We start from the raw sequence: 24,017 nt of genomic DNA, 5'->3' as shown, positions 1-24,017 counted from the left end.
AGGTAAGGATCGCAACGTCAAGTGCATCCGGGTTAATGTACCGAATATTCACTTCACTGCACGGCCACTAACACTGATCACTTAATTTACTTTTCATGGAACGTGTTGTAAAGACAGATCCCTTATCTCTCGAGTATAAGCACGCGTTGACATTGTAACGCGGTTACTAGGTAAACGCGGAGTTCGAGGATTTGGTATTCAAATCGGTCTAATCGGAAGAATGTTATGCGCGTTACAGTGCAATTTATTAATTAGTAATTTATAGAATTTCGTTTGGTATCGGGATTCAAAGATCTAGTCCTATACAGGCCCCGCACTGAGTTATTGTATTTCATTAAATAACTTCTGCTCGAGTGTAAAGTTCAAATGTGTATAGTTATACTTTTATTCTTTCTCTTGTTCTGACGTTAAGAGGGCTAAAGAGCCAAGGGTAGTCCCAAAATATTGGCTAAAGCCAATATTGACTCTCCGTTACCTCCGCACTCGCCAGTTGGCAATAGAACACATAAAATATTTGCTTTACAAGAATTTACGCTCGCCAATCGTTAACTGCTTACAATGTTTTAAGGAAAAGAAATGCGCAACTCACCCGCTATATCGGCTATTTTTCTACAATGTTCGAATTTCGTTCGTATGCCCTTTTCGTTAACGCTCTCTAAAACACCTGTTCCGCGCCTAGGAAAGAGAAATTCACACTCACACACGATATTGACGGTTATTATAAATGAAAGCGATATATATAGAATAAAACAAGCGCAAAAAGGAGTGAGATCTAACAGAAGGTTGATCCCAACGCAACGTAGAGAATTAGCCAGGATTATTAAGCGAATATAAAACGCAGATTTATAAGATTCAGAAAACGATCAAGTTAAAACAAAGAAAAAAAACACTATCTAACGTGGAAGATGAGTCCATTCACTATAAACTTAGGAATCTCTGGCTCGAAACGGTATTTGAGTTAAAGCAAAGAATTACTTTCCACGGACACCTTGTCACGCTCTCCGCGACTGTACGACAAAGAGTGACTTCAGCTTCGCGCCCCCGAGAGCGTCCGGCCATGAGGCCCGCTCAGAAAAGCTGACGCCGCAGTCCCAATCATGCCCCAGCAACCGTTGCACGATGTCATTAGGTGTTCTCACCTTCGTTCTTTCATACTTTATACTTATGCGCTACCGGCGTCAAACAGGGTACTCTCGTCCCCACGCTTCTCACACTCAGATCACTCCTTTACATTGATGCGACGATTCGACGGTCGGAAATGCGCTCGACGAGGTTTCACCAAAATGCTAGATGCATTGTCAAGACGCACCCCCGCCGCTTACATTTAATCAATGTCGCGAGGGATGAGAACAACCGCTTATTTTGAATGAACTACTGAGAACCACGCTGATGCCTCAGCACAGTCCCACGTTCAGGGTACAGTGCAACGGTCAAACGTTGCGACGACGACGTTCCCAGTACCGAGTATCCATTTTCATAGATAAAATACAGTGAACAGAAATGCGCTCGACGAGGGATTTCCCAGAACGCTAAGCGTTGTCGAAGCACTCTGCCCACTATCAAAAGAGAAAAGAAAAATAACTAAGATTTTATTTTTAAAAATTTTGAAGTTTCGGGACGTAACAACATATTCCGTGCGAGAAAAGGTGGGCATGAATTCCGATTGGTCGTAACCTAACCAATCTGCCCTGCATCTCCTAAACGGCCACTGTTTTGAAGAGGCCTTCTTCTCAGCCATGACTCCTCCCCAAGGCCCACCAGTATAAACACGCGCTTGAATTTCAAAACAAAAGCACGCGTCGACGTATTCCGTGCGAGAGAAGGTGGGCTTCGGGGAGGAGATATTGCTGTGAAGAGGGCCTCTTCAAGGCAGTGGCCGCTTCAGAGGGATGCAGAGCAGATTGGTTAGATTAGGACCAATCGGACGCGTGCTTTTGTTTTGAAATTCAAGCGCGTGCTTATACTCGAGAAATAAGGGTCCTGCCTTTAATTGGAAGGAAGGACGAAGCAGGCGGGACTACGCGCTGTAAACGAGTTACCCCCTTTCTTCCTGTATCTCTCCGTGAGACGTATTTAAAATTAATCAGGCTGGTCGGCCAAAGCATTTCGCCAGGGTCGCGGTTTATGACCGTATTGTCCTGCGAGTGGGCGATAGAGAACGATTTGTTTTGGGTGATTTATGGCTTAGCTGGTTCCATCTCGTAGCTTACGTGAACTCAGGGTATTGGAAAACGGAAACTCCCTCATAGTATGCCTTTTCTTCTTTATAGCATCTCGAAGACTTTCTGTTTCTCTTCTCTTCGGGCCCTTTTGAACCGAAACACGTGGTGTCTGCTGACTATCTCGAAGCAACGGGTACATTGGCAGTAAAAGGACGGAGCGCGGGCTTTTGTGAAAGTGTAGGATGGGTCGTTCGTTGCACTTCTGCAAAGCACGTGTGTTTCGAAAATGTGCTGGCTTCTTTTTACCTACAGCCCCTTGTTCTGGTAGGAGTTAACCCATAATGGAACGAGAGAAACTACTTGGGGGTAGAGGAAGTTGCTTGGAAAAAATCCTGTCAGTCAGCTAGCAATCTCGTCCCAGAAATGTTCTCCGCTCAAGAATGTTACGCGATGTTCTGGGTGTACGCCCGGAACAACGGGGAAGCTAGTGCTATTGTACGAGCGTTTGCACGGGAATACCCATACATCCAAACCTCCAGCGAGGGTATGATTCGGCGTTTAGCGTCAAGATTATTCTCAACGCTGAGGGTGGTCACACCGAGCAACTGCATAACTAACAGTAATCGGCCCCTTTCAGGGCCACCAATTTTATAACGTAGGAACAACACGTTCCATGAAAAGTAAATTAAGTGATCAGTGTTAGTGGCCGTGCAGTGAAGTGAATATTCGTTACATTAACCCGGACGCACTTGACGTTGCGATCCTTACCTTCGGGTGGTGTCGTATACCTGCGATCAGCTGAGCACTGGGCGCAACCCTACCATAAATCTTTTCGTCCACCGATGACCAGGATCGGCACAGTGACCTACATAGTGACACCGGTTTCCGAAAAGGAAGGAATGGAATGCCCGAAGGGGTGGGTGTTATTTAATTTATTAGTGATTATTAGGTGTAGAAATAAATTCTGTTCGATTTTATGGTTTAATAACAGTTTGATTTAAAAAATATGAAAACAACTCAATCATCGAAATAATTTCCATTATTGTTAATTACCTTTTGCAATTTTGCTGGCAGCTTACGAATATCACTGCGATATAAATTCGGTAGCTTTGTACTGATTATGTAAATCTAGTCGGAAAGAATTTATTTATACACCTAATATTATTTTTTAAATTTAGTTATGTTGGCCGTTATTAAACTACGGATTTTTAACTCCATAACGAATTGCGATCACTTGTCGTACATTTTCTGTTACATTACCTTTTCGTTTATGCCTTATTTGAAAATGAAATTTACGTATTTCTTGTCCTCTCACTTCAAACAATTTTTATTTAAGATTCTGCTTTAAAAAAAAACTGTGTAACGCGGTTTCCTTCGATGCATGCCGACTTGCTTGTTCTTACCTTCGTAGTACAAGCGCAGCCGCCTACCGCGTGGCTAACACTACCACGGGAGCTCGGGCGGAAGACGCGCGCTCTGATTGGTCGGGGGTTTTTGTTAATATCTCGTTAACGAAGCTTCGGACAATATATTGGCTAAGGAAAAAGTGGTTACATATTACCCCCTGATTCACCGCTATTAAGGAACTCCGACATTTTTGGGACACCCTGTATATTTTCTAACTTTACGACACAACGATCAATATTTATTTTCAAATGTTTTAAGAATATTTGTAAAACATATTAACCTGAAATATACGTAAATATGAGTTTGGACTGCTTGTTATGCCGCCGTTTATCCTGTCAATTACGGCATTGTTTCACAATTCCTACATTATATTAATATGTGAAATTGGTTTTCAAATCTCTTACCTTTAACAATTATCGATGGATGGCAACAAAAATCGTGTCTGATGTATTCAATCGTCATCGCTGTCTTCATTAATTACTGGTGTCACTTGTTCACTGGTGAATATTTTACTAAGCATTTCTGCAGGTTTTACAATTTTTGAAAGGTACCGAGCATGCGATAAGTAATAAATTATTGCAGCTATGTGTGAACAGCACCCGACGGTGCGGTTACCATTTGCACGTTCGCAACAATAGCGCTTTATTCCGGAATAGCCTATTGAGTTTGTTGCATAATCGATACAACATCTGTAGGTTTTGCTGTTAATATGTCGTGATCTTACTTCAAATTTAATAATATTCTTTCTCTCTTTAACACAACGAAGATTAATATTATTCTCTTCATCCATCAATTCTGCTAAATATGAGATTGCTTGAGACAATTGATAGGAGCCAGTAAACAGAATTTTGAGATCATTGTCATTTCTGGAAACTCCATACTCATATTTACGTATATTTCAGGTTAATATGTTTTTCAAATATTCTTAAAACATTTGCAAATAAATATTGATCGTTGTGTCGTAAAGTTAGGAAATATATGTAATTAACGAAAAAAAAAACTCAGCCTAAGGAACTTGGAAGTTCGAGGCTCGAACCTACGTTTAAAAAGTTTGCAGCGGTATAGCAGCTCGACACTCTACCGCTGCGCCACCGACGCCGTTGAAAAATACGGTAGATACTTTACAATGTAAGGCGCTTAACAGTTTCAAACTATTCGATTTTTTCAGTTCCGTTAATTCCTATGATGTTTTGCTGTACGTATAAACATTGAAGATCGCATAAAACACTTATTTCATGAAGCAATTCGACGTATAAGTTACTCTGACACGGCAAAAACAACCAAAAAATCGGTTTTTAATTTTTTTAACTGCGGCGCACCAAATTGAAAAATCTGAAAAAAATTCAGGACAATAGTAACAACGATACGTACTTACAGTAAAAATATAATTATAGTGCCAAGACTGCTTCGATACACAATCGGCACTTTTCAGCATTTTTTGGCGTTTTTTATTTTTCACAACTTGGTTTTTCAATTTAAAAATCTGAAACAATTCTCTAATATGTGCCCTGATAACAGAAATGCCTCTGATTTTTTTCAAAATTTTTCATCCCCTAGTATAGGAGAAATTCGGCAAAAACCTGATTTCCTATTTTTGCCCTTTACTACTCTCCGGGTGGAGATACGAAGTTGAAAATTGCCACAAATGTTTCTTTTTTAATAAGCTTTCGAATGATTCATCATGAGTCGAATTCGGTTCAAGGGCACATTTGACCATCTTAACCGGCTATACCCTTTGTTACTTTCTAGTGACAAACGATTAATCCCAAACCGCAACATACAGCATAAAATGGATTTTCTTAAAAAGGGGCAAATATCAGCAAAAGTTCTTTGTACGCAACAACAGCTGAACTATTGCATTGCTCTTAATGACAGAAGAAGTTTTGCCTGGAAGAGTCGGGACGTAAACATTATCAGCAGCTAAATATAATTTCTTGTAATTTTACAAGTACAAAGAACACCAGAAATTTCGCTCCAACAACACTCAACTTTCAAATAAACTGTAGCGAGTGATGACAAACTTATTGACTTTTAAAAAAAAACAATAAATGTTGAAATAATATTTTAACATTAAAATAGTTTTTTCTTTAAAGATTACAAATATTTTTTGCAATTTTGACTTAACATTCGAAATCAGCGACCTGGAAAACTCCAGGATACCAAGTTTAGACCAAATCTGATATTTTTCTGATATGCGCATCCGCCATATTGGGTCCGATATTTTGTATTTTGCAATTTTGACCTCGGATTCGTAATCGGCGACCTCGAAAACTCCGGAATACCAAGTTTAGTCCAAATCTGATATTTTTCTGATATGCGCATCCGCCATATTGGGTCCGATATTTTGTATTTTGCAATTTTGACCTCGGATTCGTAATCGGCGACCTCGAAAACTCCGGAATACCAAGTTTAGACCAAATCTGATGTTATTCTAATGTGCGCGTCCGCCATATTGGGTCCGCTATTTTGTTTTTTCCAATTTTTACTCCAAATTTGTAATCAGCGACCTCGAAAACCTTAGTATACTCATTTTTTTTTCAAATCAAAGGTCACTTTTATGTTTTGGCCAGGTTTTCTCGATTTTCGACCACTGTGCGATGTGAGTTTGGCGATACTAAAAATGAGACTGTGGTTACAAAATTTAAAAAATAAAAAATGACATGACGGGATGTTTCCCGTGTAGGGGGGGGGGCTGCACCAACGTCCAAAAAAAAATTCCCCAAAAAAATTAACAATAATTTTTTATTAATATTTCGGAAACTAATAAATACCCGAAGCTACAATTTTAGATAGGGTCCACACCCCCACCCCACCCCTTCCGCCAAACCTCATCGCGATTGGGCACCGGTCCCTTTCGGAATAATATCCATTCCTTTTCAGTTTTAAACCTACTTTCTTGTATTATGTATTTACACTAAAAATTATAGTATATTTAGTATACATAGTGGATTGTTTAAAAAGAAACATCAAACCATCTTCGTCATTTGCGAATATATGGAAAAATTTCTTAGACGAAAATTGTATCTACTGTTTGACAAGGTAAATATAATGCCAACGAAAAAAGTTTTGCTGAAGGTAAATTTTTGAGTTTTAGAGGTCATGGATTTGTTTTTTAAGTGATCTTATGTTTTGAATCTATATTGTTACAGTGCGTAAAAAGATAAATCCGACGATATATAAATACGTATATTAACGATATACTACAATGGAGAAAACCGAGTTTCAAAAATAAAAAAAAATTCAAGTTCAATGTGCCACATCTTCTTCTTATCCGATTAACTACGTCTTTTACGGGAATTATTTTCTTACCCCATGAAAAACTTGTAGTGGGCGGTGTGAAAGAAACCTCGCAAAAAAATTTCACCAAGAGTAGCTAAGGTCCACCCTAGAATACACATGTGTGCCGAATGCGCGGGGAAGACTAGATTCAATTCTTTTCATTGTTAAATTACTTATGAATAAAAATAATAATAATAATCATTTAATAATAATTATTATAGTAATACTAAATAGTTATCTCTGTAAATTAAACGTGTGTTTTACTCCACAATTGACCATTTTCAGATCTCAAAATAAATACCTTTTTTGAAACGCACAGTATGAAACTGTATATTTTCTAAAAGGACTATATTTCATTTGTATCAGCCACAATCTGTACAAAAATTAATTGAAAAATAAAAAGGTATGATTGTTTTAGTAAAAAAACTCATTTTTCAGAACTTTACACCTTTCCGATTTTTTGGGCACACGTTCTCACTTCATTTCTTATTCAAACGCGACCATTCCATATTCTACAATATTCAAACTGTGTATTATAATTTTTGGGACTCGATTGGATTGATACAGTTCGTACAGTAACTGTTTAAAAATCGGCCGGGACCATTAGACCCAGTGTGACCACCAGCGGTTAAAAGTGTCTGGAAAAAAGTACTAAAAACAAATGGAATTCATACCACATTATGAAAATTGCAAAGTACACTGATGTGAAAGAAATGCATACAAAATATTAGGCACTTATTTTCTAATTGACACCATAAATAATTTTAAACTTACTAAAAAAATCATGAAAGCTGTGTAAAGCTGAACAAAATCTCTGACGTCGAATGCAAAAGTGATCGAGGTGCCGTGGAATGTCCCTATATGTACTTATGTATTTGCAAAAATGTAATATCCAAACCGGGGTTTTGCGTATATAACATTTTTTTGTTATGTAATACAATGCCACAACTACAATAGACGTGATTGCTGTTGCGGGTAATTAATTCTTTTTTCCATAAATTTGTGAATAAATTATGTTTATCTTCCTAATTCGTTGTTTAGTCATTCGTGGTCACACAGGGTATATCGCACCCCAAGGGCAATTTTTGGGTTCAAATATCACGCCTTTATGACTTCCAAAGAGGATTTACCGCGAAAAAAAAATAAAAATATCGCTTCTTCCACAACTGTGGAAAATCAACTTTTATCCAGGAATTTTATCATATCAAAATTTACATTTCCAAGAAAAGACTATTAGAGCATGATTGTAGGAGTATTGCGAATGTACAATTATCACTAAAAAGTTAAATGGTTAAAAAAATAAATAGTGGCTCAAAAATGGCACTGGCGATTATAAGAAAACGTGACTCCGGAGGGTTATACACGCTAATTTAAAAAAAAAACTGTTACACGGTTACAAAAATATTGATAATAAAAAGGATCGTTACAGCTAGATGACGCCGCTTACAATTTCTCAGAAATCTTAATTACGCTGTCTTGTAACTCACAAGAAACGAACAACTTTTGTATCTAACTTTTTTCTATTTTCTATACTTTTCAAGAAATTCAATAAAACAGATTTTTCGTCCCCAAATGAAGGCTGTTTTCACCCCAAAAAAGTAAAATAGGGCAGCTACAGAAAAATATGTGTCAAATTTTTTTTTGAAGTTCTAAGTACTTGTGTGTGAAGTTTCAATTAAAATCGAAACTTACAAACTGGATGATGTCACATCATTTAAAAATGGCTCACCAAAATCTTAATATATGAAATAGAAAGCTTCTGTATGTTTGTCTGTTTGTTTGTCGCCTAAAAACTATCGAACGATAAATTCTGGGATCACGAAATGTGCCTCAATTCATTATGCCCGACTAATCCAGATGAATGTGACCATATTCATAAAAAAAAACTAAAAAAAAATTTGTATGAAATCAGAATCTAAATTTCGGGCGAAGCCGAGTAGTAAAATTAGTACTATATATTTTAACAAACTGTAATATATTCTGTATCACTTGAAAACGAATATTTTCTCTGAAGAAAATTCAATAACAAACAGTGGCGGATTTAGGAGCCTTTCTTGGAGGGGGCGAAATATGTAAAAGTACATAAGTACATTTTTAACCTTTAGAGGGTCGGGATTTTTTCATTGAAATTGTAAATTTTATTTACTTAAAATTTATGCATATATGCCACCAAAATAGCCGGCAAAGTATCCAAATTTTTAGGTGGCCACTATAGTGGCCAGCCCGGCCCTCTAAAGGTTGAACCTTCTTTTACAAGATTTAGAATTTGCTTCGAAGTTATATTTTAATATCTCTATCTGATACTATAGTAGGCTATAGCCCAAATAATTATATTCACATTAATATTATTTATACAGAATAGTACACAATGTCATAATATTTTTCAATTCTATTACTCTTGGGGGTGCAATCGCCTCTATCGCCCCCCCCCCTCTGGATCCGCCCTTGATAACAGAAAATAAACTTTCAGCATTTATAAATGAACTTTTTGTTGTTTGCCCGCTGCTAGCTTTTTCCTAAAGTTTACTTGGTTGACTTTACCATAATGTATGTAGAGATGCGGTAGCGTCTCGACGCCAAGTACATGTTTCGACACCCTGTATGTGTCGACTGTCGCTATCGCTATCATTTACTCGTCGCACGGCTATTCCAACCTAACCTGCAATTTATTTCATTAATATCTCATCATGCCTCCAATATTTCCTAAATTTGAAGGCACTTTTCTGATGTAACTTGCATATAAGCTTTCGAATAAGACCAAATTCAATAAAATCGGTCCACGGATGACAGAGATATCGTAATATCGTCTGATGGATCAGTCGGAAACGGTAAGATTTTTCTTCTGATTCTTCTTCTTCTTCAGTCAAAATTTTCGGCAACATAATACGTATACACGTTACACGCACACCTTCAGCCAAAAAGAAACTAACACATGTTTCGTTCGTCAATCGCTATCTATATAAATTATACAATCGACTCCAAATTTTGACAGCTTACCGTCAAGTTAGAACCAAGTTATAAATGTGTTTTTATAAATATGTATCGTTGTACCGTTGAATTGCAACCAAAATGCAGTCTCCAACACAAGGTAAGTGCCGAAATTTGAATTGCGACATGTTTGAATATCATCAAACTGTTTTTTATTTGTAACTAAACTGAGGATTTTATGTATATTCTCTCTGTCATTTAAGAAGGAACCCTTTTCGAGCATGTAGAATGAGCTCATTGGCTCCAAAAAGCGTTGGTGGGGGTACAACCAATAGTGGCTTCTTCCGGCGCCAATGAGCATCAACCTGCGCGGAACCGGTCTAAACACGTCGGTCGGCAGGTTCCTTCTTAAATAACAGGGAGATAAGTATATAGATAATCAAAGCGTAAAATGATGATGTGACTGAATTTATCCTTAATTCTGTCCCGTGATAATTTGTAAGTTATAATATTAAAAATTATCTGAAGTCATTCCCTATGCAAATTATCTTTTTAAAAAGAACTGAGATCCCCATAAAAAACTTCAAAAAAGTAAAAAAATACGCCAAGTACATACATAAAAAAATCTAGGACGAAAAAGAGTATTATTAAATAAATCACAAAAAATGGAAGATAATAATAAATATAATATTAAAAATTATCTGAAGTCATTCTCCATGCAAATTATCTCTGTAAAAAGATCCCCATAAAAAGAACTTCAAAAAAGTAAAAAAAATTACGCCAAGTACGTGAAATCAAATAAATCACAAAAGAATAGAAGACAATAATAATTAGAAAACAAAAAAAGATGTGAAATCAAAATGAGCTGCAAGTACATAAAGGTGCTTTCCAACTGCCCTTAAGATGACACAACTACATATACACAGCTAAAATGCTGCGTTCATACATTCCATTACCCATATCGTGGACATTTTAATAATGTGAAGATAGAATGTAACATCTAGACATTTGCCTAGATGTCCATGGCCTGGAAGTCAAATACTTGGTGTGGCCAGACACGGTCAAGGTGTCGATGAATAAGAATTATTTAAAAACGCAAAAGAATGAAAGTCTATTCATATTGGCAGAGTTTTAAATTAACAAATTATCTGAAAGCTTGTGAGATGAAAGGTATCGGTGTTGATGAATGATCTTACAATTATTTTAAAACCCAATATAATGAAATTTACTCATATTGTCAGAGTTTCAAATTGACAAATTATGTGAAAGCCTGTGAGAGGGAAGGTATGTTTATTGATGATCTGAGAATACCTTGCCTGGCCACATCAAGTATTTGACTTCCAGGCTGCGGACATCTAGGCAAATGTCTAGATGTTACATTTTATCTTCACATTACTAAAATATCCGCGATATGGGTAATGGAATGTATGAACACAGCATTTTAGCTGTGTATATGTAATTGTGTCATCTTAAGCACAGTTGGAAAGCACCTTTATGTACTTGCAGCTCATTTTGATTTCACATCTTTTTTTATATTCTAATTATTATTGTCTTCTATTCTTTTGTGATTTATTTGATTTCATGTACTTGGCGTAATGTTTTTACTTTTTTGAAGTTTTTTCATGGCTTTCCTATACTATCACTTGCTTCCTATTGCGCAGTAAATTTTGGACCATTAAGGAACTTAATTTTAAGAGTTCTCGCATATTTAAATACAGCTAATGCTAATACATTATGTAAACATTTAAAACATTTTAAAATAATATAATGTATCTATGTTTATGATAGTATTGGCCAACATACTTGGTACTAATACATCAGATCTATGTGTAAAGTTATTGTAAGGAAAGTGTGTACACTAAACCCTCATATTTCAATGTCTATATAATTAAAAATGAATGGTATGAAGAAAATGGACTTTTTCTAAAACATTTAAACCGTAATAACAGCGTTATAAAAATATGTTTCTCTATAGCAATATTCTAAAATAATGTTTAACACAGTGAATAATTATCAAAAAATATTGATTCATTCAGTAATATGTAATAGTATTTATATTTACAACATTTATAGTTCCATTCGAGATATAATATTATACTGATACAAATAACAATAAAACAAAAAAAATAAAAATATAAGCATTCCAAACTTTCCTATGGTTATATACAGTTTCATGAATCTTTCTAACATTAAATTCAAGCTCACAAGATTTGACGTTACATTCTTAAACCACTGTTATAGTTTAATGATTTGTAGAAACAGTTTTATTTCATATCTCGAATGTCAACACTCCAAAAATTTCAATATAAAAACCTGATTATTCTGTGATATTAATAATAATGTTTCCTGTAAAAGTTGGTCCAGATAAAAATGTAAAAGTATTAGTGTAAATACTACAATATACATAATACAATCGCGTTCTACGTATTAATATATACATATATAAATAATTCGATACTCTAAATTATGAAAAACGTTTTGTTAATTATTGATATAATTACATACCTTCAACACCTCGATTTCATTTTCTTGCCGATCTTTACAAGATTCACAAGACATATTTCTTCTAGCACATTATATTCTCATTGTCCGATCTCAAATATTTCTTAATAACTCAACATAATTGTACTAAACTCATTATTTGACACTTAACCTTAAACTTAAGTACGACACACTTTAAAGATATACAAGTACATAGACCATCCAGTATTGAGAAATTATTCTTTTATGACTATTCACCAAATATCCTTAATTTTGAGGTTCACGCTTTAATGTTCAAATGTATTGTTTAATTTTATCCAACAATGATATTTGTTCTCGATTTTATGTATATGTAAACTGGTAAACTCAAGCGTTCGATCACGTTCTATCTACCGACAAACTATTAGCCAATGAAAACGTGTCTCTCTATTGTTCCACTATTGCGTATGATGAGACTTAAGAAGCACCAAATACAAATTCCCATCTTCTATGCCAAAGTAGAAATATACACAGTGTTCGACTACTGACAGTCATCCTTTTACGCTTTACGGGGTGATTACACAGGCCAAAATAAGACGACAATATAGAATGCAATTTTCTGATATCGAGCTTCCTTTTCGAGAAAATACACTTTGAATTTTAGCCGAGTACGCGTGCACTGAAGTACAGTTTTTGCGCATGAGACAGGGCCGGCGGTACGCAAAAGGTGAATTCTTTAATATTCACTAATTGTAAGTAGTTCGTTCGAGAAAATACACTTTGAATTTTAGCCGAGTACGCGTGTACTGAAGTACAGTTTTTGCGCATAAGGCAGGGTCGACGGTACGAAAAAGGAGAATTCTTTAATATTCACTAATTGTAAGTAGTTCATTCGAGACGCCGAGGTGTATTGTTTGTAAACATCAGGAGTCACATCAGTGATGTTCTGTGCCTATTGTGTAAGGCCATCCTGTCATCGGGCGCAAGAGATTTTTTTATAACTTTTATTAAACGAGTCTTTTAAGAAGCCGAGATATATTGTGTAGGAAAAATTTGGCGGCCTATCGACTGCGATGAAATCTCTACACGCCGGGCTTTTGTCGTATTAATTCTGGAGCGCTATCTAAATTCTTGTATAAGGGTGCTAAGCACCATGCACTCTAGCGTCGTCCCTGGCTTGAGGGGCACACGAAGGTAAGGGGAACGCATCGTGCCATCCGCAGGTGATTCGAAAGCATGAGAAGTTTGTTTGCTATCATTTGTCAAACATTAATGAATGTGTTGAAGCAAATGAACCCGTCTACCTATGGCAGGTATATAAACGATATTAATTTTACAATTGTACTTGTGTTTTCATAATTAAAAATAATTCGAATTGCTTCGTGTTTGGAATCAGTTTTACTGTTATAATGTCACCAATAGGGAAGAACTGATCCAAGCAAATATGAGTAAATACTCGATACTTTTGTTTCGATACCGATTAATTTTAGTATCTAGAAACGCGGTAGCGTCTCGACGCCAACTACATGTTTTTACACCCTGTATACGTCGACTGTCGCTACCGCTATCATTTAGGGTCGCCCGGCTAATCCAACTTAACCTGAATCTTATTTCATTAATATCATGCCTCCAATATTTCCTAAATTTGAAGGCATTTTTCTTGTGTAAACCACATACAGTGACTCGCATTAATATTCGGACACTTTTTAAAATCGCATAACTTTTTTAGAATTGGTCCAAACAACTTGAGTTTTTTTGAGAAGCTAGAAGGATTAGTTTGCTAACTGACGCGTTTCGTCGTTTTGGAAAAAAATGTATTTGGTTGGAATAGCGAAAAGAATAGTAAAGGTCGATTTCTAAACTTTTTTTGTGAGCTTGTAATGAAAATTAAAAAAAAAACCGTTTGTAGATTGCAGTAAGTTGTATACGTGCCTAAAATTTCATCAAAATCGGTTAACGTTGCTCTGAGCTGATTTTGGGAATTTTCGCGATTCTCGACCTTATTCTGCGATCTTTAAACGTTTGTAGCTCGGAGCAACGTTAACCGATTTTTATACAACTTACTGTAATCTACAAACGGTTTTTTTTTAATTTTCATTACAAGCTCACAAAAAAAGTTTAAAAATCGACCTTTACTATTTTTTTCGCTATTCCGACCAAATACATTTTTTTTCAAAACGACCAAATACGTCATTTAGCAAACTAATCCTTCTAGCTTCTAAAAAAAAACTCAAATCGTTTGGACCAATTCTAAAAAAGTTACGCGATTTTAAAAAGTGTCCGAATATTAATGCGAGTCACTGTATAAGCTTTCGAATAAGACCAAATTCAATAACATCGGTCCACGCATGACAGAGATATCGTAATATGTTGTCATGTATCATACGAAAATGGTAAGATTTTTAAACGATTTTATTCAGCTTCGATCCTCTGTTTGTTTGTTTGTTTGTATGTTTGTGTGTTTGTATGTTCGTTTGTATGTTCGTTTGTATGTTTGTTTGTATGTTTGTTTGTATGTTTGTTTGTATGTTTGTTTGTATGTTTGTTTGTATGTTTGTTTGTATGTTTATTTGTATGTTTGTTTGCATGTTTGACTGTATGTTTGTTTGTATGTTTGTTTGTATGGTTCAAATCTGGCAACTCAAATTTAACCCACTTGCAACTATCTAATTGTCTTGAAACTTTGCAGGCGTGCGTAGTTTAGATGACAATACAATATTTAAAAAAAAAAATAAGCTCAGGCGGGTGAAAAAATTACCCAGTCATCAATAAATATATGCCATAACCACAAATCCAAACGACTTGAAATGAGCCACTCGTGTTCTTTACGAAAACGACAAAAAGTCGCTGCGTTCGGGACGCTAGTCGCAACGCGATTACCGAAAATATACAATTTATCGAGAAATGATCCGTCACGTTTGTACGAATAGTAAAACTAAAACTTTGCAGGTGTTCGTAGTACGTATATCCCCATAAAAAAACTAAAAAAAGTAATAAAATTGCGCCAAGTACATGAAATCAAATAAATCACAAAAAATAGAAGATAATAATAATTACAAAATAAAAAAAAGATGTGAAATCAAAATGAGCTGCAAGTACATAAAGGTGCTTTCCATCTGCGCTTGAGATGATACAACTACATATCCCAGATAGCACAGGACGTTTTGAAAACGTACATTTTACGTACATTTTATGTCTGAACGTCATGGCTTGATTTGTGAAAATGGGCGGTTTTAAAACGGTTCCTGGACGCTTTTTGTACGTTTTTGAAACCCTGATAGCCAGATCTGGGCAGCAGAATCTGACGTCAGAACTGCAGCAGTCTGTGTCCGCATTTGGCTGCGTTCTGATGTGCAGAGCCTGAGGTGCAGTGCCTGATGTCAGATGGACAGCAGATCGACAGCAGATTTCGCCGTCTGCTAGGCACAGCAACAGCGCCATCTGAGGTCCAGAATTACCAAGCAATTGCCTAGCAGACGGCGAAATCTGCTGTCGATCTGCTGTCGATCTGCTGTCGATCTGCTGTCGATCTGCTGTCGATCTGCTGTCGATCTGCTGTCGATCTGCTGTCGATCTGCTGTCGATCTGCTGTCGATCTGCTGTCGATCTGCTGTCGATCTGCTGTCGATCTGCTGTCGATCTGCTGTCGATCTGCTGTCGATCTGCTGTCGATCTGCTGTCGATCTGCTGTCCAGATCTGGCTATCAGGGAACGTTTCCTGTACGTTAGTTGAAGGAAACCAGGGATCCACCAAATATGGATAGATCGTACAGGTAAAGCCTAATTAAATCTACATACATATATACATAAATATACACACTGGTACATATAAATGTTTATGAACATTTGTTGAAAGAAACAATGGAAAACCAAAAACACAGAAGCAATTGTTTAAATGTCTCTGACCGAATGTTTGCAAACCGGTTTTATACCGTTTTTATATTGTTTTCATACAGTTTTTATACAGCTTTCATGACGTTTTTGTACAGTTTTTTGTATATGTGTTTCAGTATTTGCTGTCAAAGGTATGTACTTCTAGGTTCGGGTTTGAATAATTTTTAAATTTTAGGTTAACGTCGTTTATGCCCAATGGACGTTGTATTGCTATTTAATTGGCATCGGCAGAAAAGGGAAAGAAGATTTCCATAAATTAAACGTAGCAACGGTTTTAATATGTATCTTTCACCCTCATTATACTGTTCCCAAAATTGATTACTGTAAAATTCAATGTATTTTCTGTATATTCGACCTCGTACTAACATGTTCTTGTATCTATTGTAAGTGCATATATTCTTCATTATTTCTGAATTAAATAAATGAAATAAATTGTTATCGAGTTTGATCTCATTTTGAAAACCATTTACTTGCTTCAATTTTTATTAAATCGAATCAGCACCGTCGAACGTCCTAAAAACATCCAGAAAACGTAGTGAAAACGTTTTAAAAACGTCCTACAAATCGTCCTGAAAACGTTTTAAAAACGTTCTACAAACCGTCCTGAAAACGTTTTAGAAACGTCCAGAAAACGTCCTGAAAACATTTTGAAAACGTTCTGGTTTGTGAAAATGGATGTTTTTAGGACCTTTTCTGGACCTTTTCTGAATGTTTTCAAAACATCCTGAACGTCCGACCTGGACGTTTTTAAAACGTGTTTAAAACGGTTTTGTGCTATCTGGGATACACAGCTAAAATGCTGTGTTCATAGCTTCCATTACTCATATCGCGGACATTTTAATGAACCCATCTAAAAGAATCAAAATTAATGATATACAAAAATTGCACCAATTATAACAATGGCTATTTCTACAAAGAAAAAAGGTATTAAATAATATTAAGCAGATATATTTATATACAAATAAATATTTTAATACGAATAAATATATTATTCAAAATACTTGGCGCTGCGAAACCGAAGAAATGCTAATTGTCTTAGTATTAATAATTTACAATAACTCCCTTACAATCTAAAATACATAATGTACATATAAATACTAGAAATGCAGTCAGATTTATTCTACATATATTTAATTCTAATATCATACGTAGCATATGCACACGCACACATACAGACATTCACGAACGCACGCACAAGGAAAAGAGAGAAATATTAATGCAATTAAAACATATTTATTCAGTTTAGCAACACCAATTCGGAGCGCAGCGCCAAGTATTTTGAATAATATATTTATTCGTATTAAAATATTTATTTGTATAAAAATATAGCTGCTTAATATTAGTTAATACCTTTTTTTCTTTGTAGAAATAGCCATTGTTATAATTGGCGCAATTTTTGTATATCATTAATTTTGATTCTTTTAGATGGGTTCATTAAAATGTCCGCGATATGAGTAATGGAAGCTATGAACACAGCATTTTAACTGTGCATATGTAGTTGTGTCCTCTTAAGCGCAGTTTGAAAGCACCTCGATGTACTTGCAGCTCATTTTGATATCACATATTTTTTTTATTTTGTAATTATTATTATCTTCTATTTTTTGTGATTTATTTGATTTCATGTACTTGGCGTAATTTTTTTCTTTTTTAAAGTTTTTTTATGGGTATATCACTTCTTTTTACAAACCCTCATAACCATCTGTCTCCAGTCTAACATCAGATTGGTAGCAGGGTCTGGCTCTGGCATGAGAGCGCAGAGTCTGACGTCAGAACCGTAGCAGAGGGCAGAATCTACTGCAGATCTGTTGTTGATCTGACATCAGGCACTGACATCAGGCTCTGCACCTCAGAACGCAGTCATCTGCGGACACAGACGACTACGGTTCTGATGTCAGATTCTGCTGCCCAGATTTGGCTATCAGGAAAAGATAATTTGCATAGGGAATGACTTCAGATAATTTTTAATATTATATTATTATTATCTTCTGTAAAGTATGTAAAACAGTTTACAACCTTCTTTTTTAAAACTATTTTTTAGTATTATCCAAAGACCGAATATAAACTAAATAAATTGGTGATAATCCATACTCTAATGTAGAGAAATACAAATATTTAACAGTAAATATGGTGTACCTTGGATTCTAAGTTTATTAAATATTTTCTAATTAAACATACCTTTGACATTGATTAAATATGTAAATTATGTTATATGTATTCAGTGGATTGGTGGAATTGGTTTAAATTTGAGTTTTCAGATATGAAGCAAACATACAAGAAGAAAACAGCATCGAAGCTGAATAAAATCGTTTAATAAAATCGTTTAATTATTAATATAATACTATGTCACAATAAATTACTTTCTATGACGGAGATCATTCTGTATCATCTTATACTTTGATTATCTGTAAATATATAAAATCCACATTTTAGTGATTTTAGTTACAACTTAATGTAGAACTTATATAGAAATAGAGTGGCATTTGGCTATTATAAGTGTAGAGACTACAAAATGTGTCCAAAGCAGGTGAGAGCATATGGCAGAAAGTCTTGTTACAGGAAATTTAAATGCTAATGGTAATAATTCAGCGAAAATGAACGAAGAGATCCAATATTTTCAACACACAATTTATTGGTTTTAGAATAAAATTAGTTTAGTATGTTTATTAGTGAATTGAAATATTGTTAATGGGAACCTAAAAAATTAATAATTTAATGAATAGCGTGGCAACTACTGTGGATTTTAATTAAAGTATTACAAATGTCTTTCACAAAAAATTGAAAAGCATCAAGGGAGATGTGTTTTCAGCATACTTTTTTCACTAATGTGACTTGCTCTACATTGCAAGCAGACCACCATAATCTATTTTCTTAATTCTCAATAAAATGTCTTTTGACAAATTTTGGCGATTTACCTTATTTTACAAGCTTCCAGAAACTTGTGCGAAACAAGATGCTCTATCTATCTATCTAAACTTCTCCGGACAACCTCCAGCCTGTGCGTCCCCTTCATTTCTATCCATCCAAGCCTGTGCGACCCGTTGAATTCTATCGAAGCCTGTGCGCTCCCTTCATTTCTGTAATATAAGCTTTACATAAAAACTCTAAATTGCTGGTATACAAATATCTGGCAATTTAAATACAATGCAATTTGTTACTACAATATATTATTTTGTACATACATGGTACACATTTCCAGAAACCTATGCAAAAGGAGATGCTTCTCTGTCAAACCTTCTACAGACAACTTCCAAGTCGGCGACTCTGCATAAGAAATCTATTAAAAATATTTTGGCGACTTACCTAGTTAATCGAGACAATAATTCAGTCCCTTATATAGTGTAAAAACTCGTGACATTTCACATTTGGACAACTCACCTTATTTTGACACTTGACAGGTTATGATGGATTGACACTTGGCAGGTTAGTTCAAAATAGTGTACATAGCTATATGTACAATGACGGATGACGATCCCTGTTTAATGGTTCCGAGAGTCGACGAATCGACGAACGAAACATGTGTTAGTTTCGTTTTGGCTGAAGGTGTGCGTGTAACGCGTATACGTATTATGTCGACGAAAAATTTGACTGGAGAATAAGAATCAGAAGAAGAAGAAGAAGAAGAAAAACCTTACCGTTTCTGACAGATCCATGAGACGATATTACGATATCTCTATCATGAGTGGACCGATTTTATTCAATTTGTTTTTATTCGGAAGCTTATATGCGGTTTACATAAGAAAAATGCCTTTAAATTTAGAAAATATTGCAGGCGTGATAAGATATTAATGAAATAATTTTCAGGTTAGGTTGGAATAGCCGTGCGACGAGTAAATGATAGCGGTAGCGACAGTCGACATGTACAGGGTGTTTTTCATGTACTTGGCGTCGAGACGCCGTCTAGTGATGGGCACCATCGAATAATTTAAAGTATCGACTACTTACTATTTAGTTGCGACATACTATCGACTATGTTGTCGATAGTTTTTAGTCGATTGAAATTTCAGTTTAGTGGTTAGCAGTGGTGTGGTTATGTTTAGATCATAGTGCGTTACGCCGCAACAATTTGTGTATTTCTTCCTTCACCTAGAATAAATATGGGTATATTATGGATTTAAGTATAAAAGAATTTCATCTAAAAAATTGTTTAAAGAAATATCTGATATTTTGACCTACTCCGTTATTCCATATTAAAATTTAAAAAAATTAATTGATTTAAATTTTTTGTGGACAATCTATTTTTCCTTTCGGACATAATCTGGCCAGCTTTCGAAAATATTCTTTCTGAGGGTACAGAAGTTGCAGGTGTACATAAATATTTTTCGCTTATTTTTTTTAATTTGGGCATTGTGTGTCTATGGGTCTTCCAAAATTCTATAGGGTTACTTTTAATGTTTTCATACGGCAGTTCTAAATATTGCTTTGTTATATTTTCTGCACTTTCTAAAGGCGTGGAGCATTTTCTGGTTAAGTGCGAAACTTTATTTAAATAAAAATTCCAGAATCCTGAATTTTGATCCGGTGACTCTTCGTCTTGTTGTGGATTTATAACCCTATTTTCATTATTCATAACATTTAATAAAGTTTTAATTTCTGAATGTATGGCTGTCTTTGCTGTTTGTGCGTTAATATTATTTTGAAAAACTGCTGTTTTAAATCGGGGGTCTAGTATAGTTGCTGCACGTGTAATTTTATTTGTCTCTATGTAATCAAATCTAATATCAATATTATTTAATAAATTAATTTTCAATAAATGTCCAGACCTTGTCATGGGTGTAATATTTTCGATAGCATTTTGAATACCAGTTATTAATGGCACAATTTTGGAGGCTGTGGAATATTTTTCGGCACTAAGATCTGTGGTTATATATTCTATCGGTTTTAATAATGGTATCACGTCTTCTATCATTTCCCACTGTTCCTCATTTAATGTTTCAGAAGATCTGGGAAATTTTGGTAATGATACCACAGCGGCAGATAAAGGAACTCTCAACGCAAATAATCTCTCCAACATTATAAGAGAGGAGTTCCATCGAGTATGAATGTCCTGTTTTAATTTTAGGTGCTGTAATTCCATTTGGGCTTGTATCGCTCTTAATTTGTCTGCAGCAGTAACACTAATTTTAAAATGGGTGACTATGGAACGGCAAGTTTTTAATGTGCTAACGATATCTGGAATAGCACTAATTGAGTCATTCACAACTAAGTTTAACGTGTGTGCTGCACATGGCAAATGTAAGTAACCCAGACTACGTACAGCACCTATCATATTTGCAGCATTATCAGTTACAACTGCAACAGTTTTATCTGCTATATTAAATTCTGTTAAAGTATCTTGTATTATACTTGTTATATATTCAATTGTATGTCTTTCATCTAAAATGCTAGTGGCTAATACGTTCGTATATAGTTTGTCTTGAAGAATGTAATGACTAGTAACCGTGACAAAAGATTGTGTGTTTAAATTTGACCAGATATCTGTTGTAATGGAGACGTACGTTGTTTGTTGCAGGTTTTGCAAAATTTTATTTTTAGTGTCAGCATATACTTGCGGTAAAATGGAACGTCCAAAAGTTCGTCGAGTTGGCAATTGATAGCGAGGTTCCAGTTCTTTGACGAATTCAATAAATCCTTTATCCTCAACAATACTTAAAGTTTGTAAGTCTTTACATATCATGGCTACCACCAGATTATTTAATTTCATAATTTTTGTTTGAGGCAGATCATTTGAAATTGTCCTTAAGGTCAATTGCCTTAAATGTACTTGCGGTCTTTGCGCTGTAGTTGGTAAGTCAGCATTTTGAGCTATAAGATATGCACTCGAAGTGGATGCCACAGGTGTTATATCTTGTATTACTGTTCCAGGTATAACAGGTTCATCGATGTCTATCGACTCTGCTGCTTCTTGATCCCGCTCTCGATTCGCTTCAAGCACTGTAAAATGTTTGCGTTTCAAGTGTTCATGCAAATTGCTAGTGTTTCCTGCATTTTTATATTCTCTTTTACATAAGAGACACATCGCAGTAGTTGGTGTCTTTTTTTCAAAATATTTCCATACTAGTGAGCGCTTTTGTCGATACATATTGTATTATATACACTAGCAACTATATATACACTACTAACTACACTATATATACACTATTAATGAAAATCACTATAGTTTATTAAATAGTTTATAATACTGTATAAGTAATAGTTTATTAAACACTTTATTACACTATTCAAACAATGGTTTATTGGAATTATTTAAATACTGAGTACTGAGAAAGACAGTGCTTTTAAAATTGGTTTAGAACTACTTAATTTTTTAGAAAATTAGAACTATATACGCTGATGCTGACACGTTCAAATCTACGCTTTAACTAAATCCCCGATCGTACTGAACTTGTATCGAGGCATTTGTTTATTTTACTTGTGACGTAGCGGACTGCGTTAATGGGATCCTTTGACTGGAAAGGATACTTTAGATACCTAGCTCTGTTCTCTGTTGCAAGGAAAGTCACATAGGAAAGTACGTTCCACAATCATAATTTCTCCCAGTTATATGTAACTTTCTTTACTTTCTTCAATTTTGATTGTTAAAACATAGTATTTCAAAATTTCTTATTTTTAATAATTTATAAGTATTTTAATGTTGTCGGTATTATACGGTATATAGGACAGGATAAATATAATTATAAAATATTGCTTTTTATAGGATGTAATTAATTTATTAACATAAACAACAATATAAATACAAAACGTTACTAAACTTCTGAAAGAAATAATGTAATACGGATTAAAATATTATTAAAATGATATTACTAATATTAATATCAAATATTAATAGATATATATATATATATATATATATATATATATATATATATATATATATATATATATAATTATAGAATACTATTTTTCCTATAAATTATTATTTATGTTTTAATAGTAATATAATATTAATACAAGATATTAATGAACTCCTGAAAAATAATATAATCAATAAAATAATTCGAAAATTACAGCAAACACCAATGAGCGACTACATGTTCAGATTAGAAAGAATGGTATAGCGACAACGAGGCCTGACAGTGTTAAATACGCCACGACAGTCATAAATTACTTCAAGCCCTTGAAAAGCGAACGTTGCGCGCTTACGAAAACAAAGGTGCTTATTCGGACGGAAAAATCATTCTTTTCAGCTGACGAGTATCGGCAGTATTTTTTGAAATTATTGATTCAACATTAAAAATATTTACGCCTTATTCATTTGCGTTTTTATCCTTTCTTCTTACAATACTATTACAATAATATTACTATACAATAATAAAAACATTGTAAAACAATTAAAGAATTATTCTTTTATTTTCGTTAGAAATAATACTAGTCCACCCTTGCTTCCCGTAATATTTAGATTTTTAGATGCTTTCATCATCAAGTGACAGTGCCAAATTCTGAGATAATACGTTATAAAGTAGTTGTGGTTTGTCTTCTTCACTTTTGATACGTACAATTTCTTATTAATGTAAAAGAGAAATGAAAGTATTCGTGCACTCTAGAAAAGTAAATGACATTTTTAAAATGAAACTTTTAGAATTACTGGAGAAGATAATGCATAAAAAGCTATTTGAGAAAATTACAATTATTTGTATCGCGAAATAAATAATAAAAAACACTTCTCCACTTTTTCATCTAATCCTTTAATGAAAATCAAAATACTGTCTTTCGTTAATATCAGTAAGTTGTATGCATGTTGACAATCTCATTAAAATTGGTTAACGTTACTATGAAATACAAACTATTAAAAGTGGTGAAAATCACAATTTCTTACAACATTCGCCCAATAACTGTGTAAATCTAGTAGGGTTGCACTAGTTTCCATTATACATAATCGAATATACACAT

The 24,017-nt window shown here is 34.6% G+C and overlaps 1 protein-coding gene and 2 long non-coding RNA genes across 7 annotated transcripts in view; 1 reads left to right on the top strand and 2 right to left on the bottom strand.

The window, feature by feature from the left end:
* The window catches only part of Gcn2 (eukaryotic translation initiation factor 2 alpha kinase Gcn2), a 387,266-nt gene extending 373,951 nt beyond the window's left edge, over window positions 1-13,315 (bottom strand). The window contains exon 1 of one of the 3 annotated variants that reach the window (XM_076808485.1): window positions 12,282-13,315. In XM_076808485.1, coding sequence (XP_076664600.1) covers window positions 12,282-12,335 — 54 coding nt within the window. In that variant the 5' untranslated portion in view covers window positions 12,336-13,315. The remainder of the gene's footprint in view (window positions 1-12,281) is intronic. The other 2 variants (XM_076808487.1, XM_076808484.1) reach the window with 2 other exon arrangements.
* A 2,019-nt stretch (window positions 13,316-15,334) lies between these two features.
* Window positions 15,335-20,057, bottom strand: LOC143367094 (uncharacterized). The gene is made up of 4 exons (XR_013084956.1): window positions 19,506-20,057; window positions 19,310-19,404; window positions 19,043-19,204; window positions 15,335-18,532 (listed from the first exon to the last, which is right to left on the bottom strand). It is a non-coding gene; the product is annotated as an uncharacterized LOC143367094 (long non-coding RNA).
* Window positions 20,058-20,063: 6 nt separating this feature from the next.
* Window positions 20,064-22,858, top strand: LOC143367080 (uncharacterized). 3 transcript variants are annotated; one of them, XR_013084931.1, is made up of 4 exons: window positions 20,064-20,432; window positions 21,066-21,362; window positions 21,640-21,914; window positions 21,993-22,858. It is a non-coding gene; the product is annotated as an uncharacterized LOC143367080 (long non-coding RNA). The 3 variants fall into 3 exon arrangements; XR_013084930.1 differs by having other exon boundaries at window positions 20,064-21,362; window positions 21,640-21,785; window positions 21,850-21,914; XR_013084929.1 differs by having other exon boundaries at window positions 20,064-21,362.
* The last annotated feature ends 1,159 nt before the right edge of the window (window positions 22,859-24,017 follow it).

This window comes from Andrena cerasifolii, chromosome 3 (genome assembly GCF_050908995.1).
Source record: "Andrena cerasifolii isolate SP2316 chromosome 3, iyAndCera1_principal, whole genome shotgun sequence".
In the NCBI taxonomy this organism is placed as follows: domain Eukaryota; kingdom Metazoa; phylum Arthropoda; class Insecta; order Hymenoptera; family Andrenidae; genus Andrena; species Andrena cerasifolii.
Note: the sequence above shows the minus strand (reverse complement) of the source record. Positions and strands in the feature narration are given on the sequence as shown.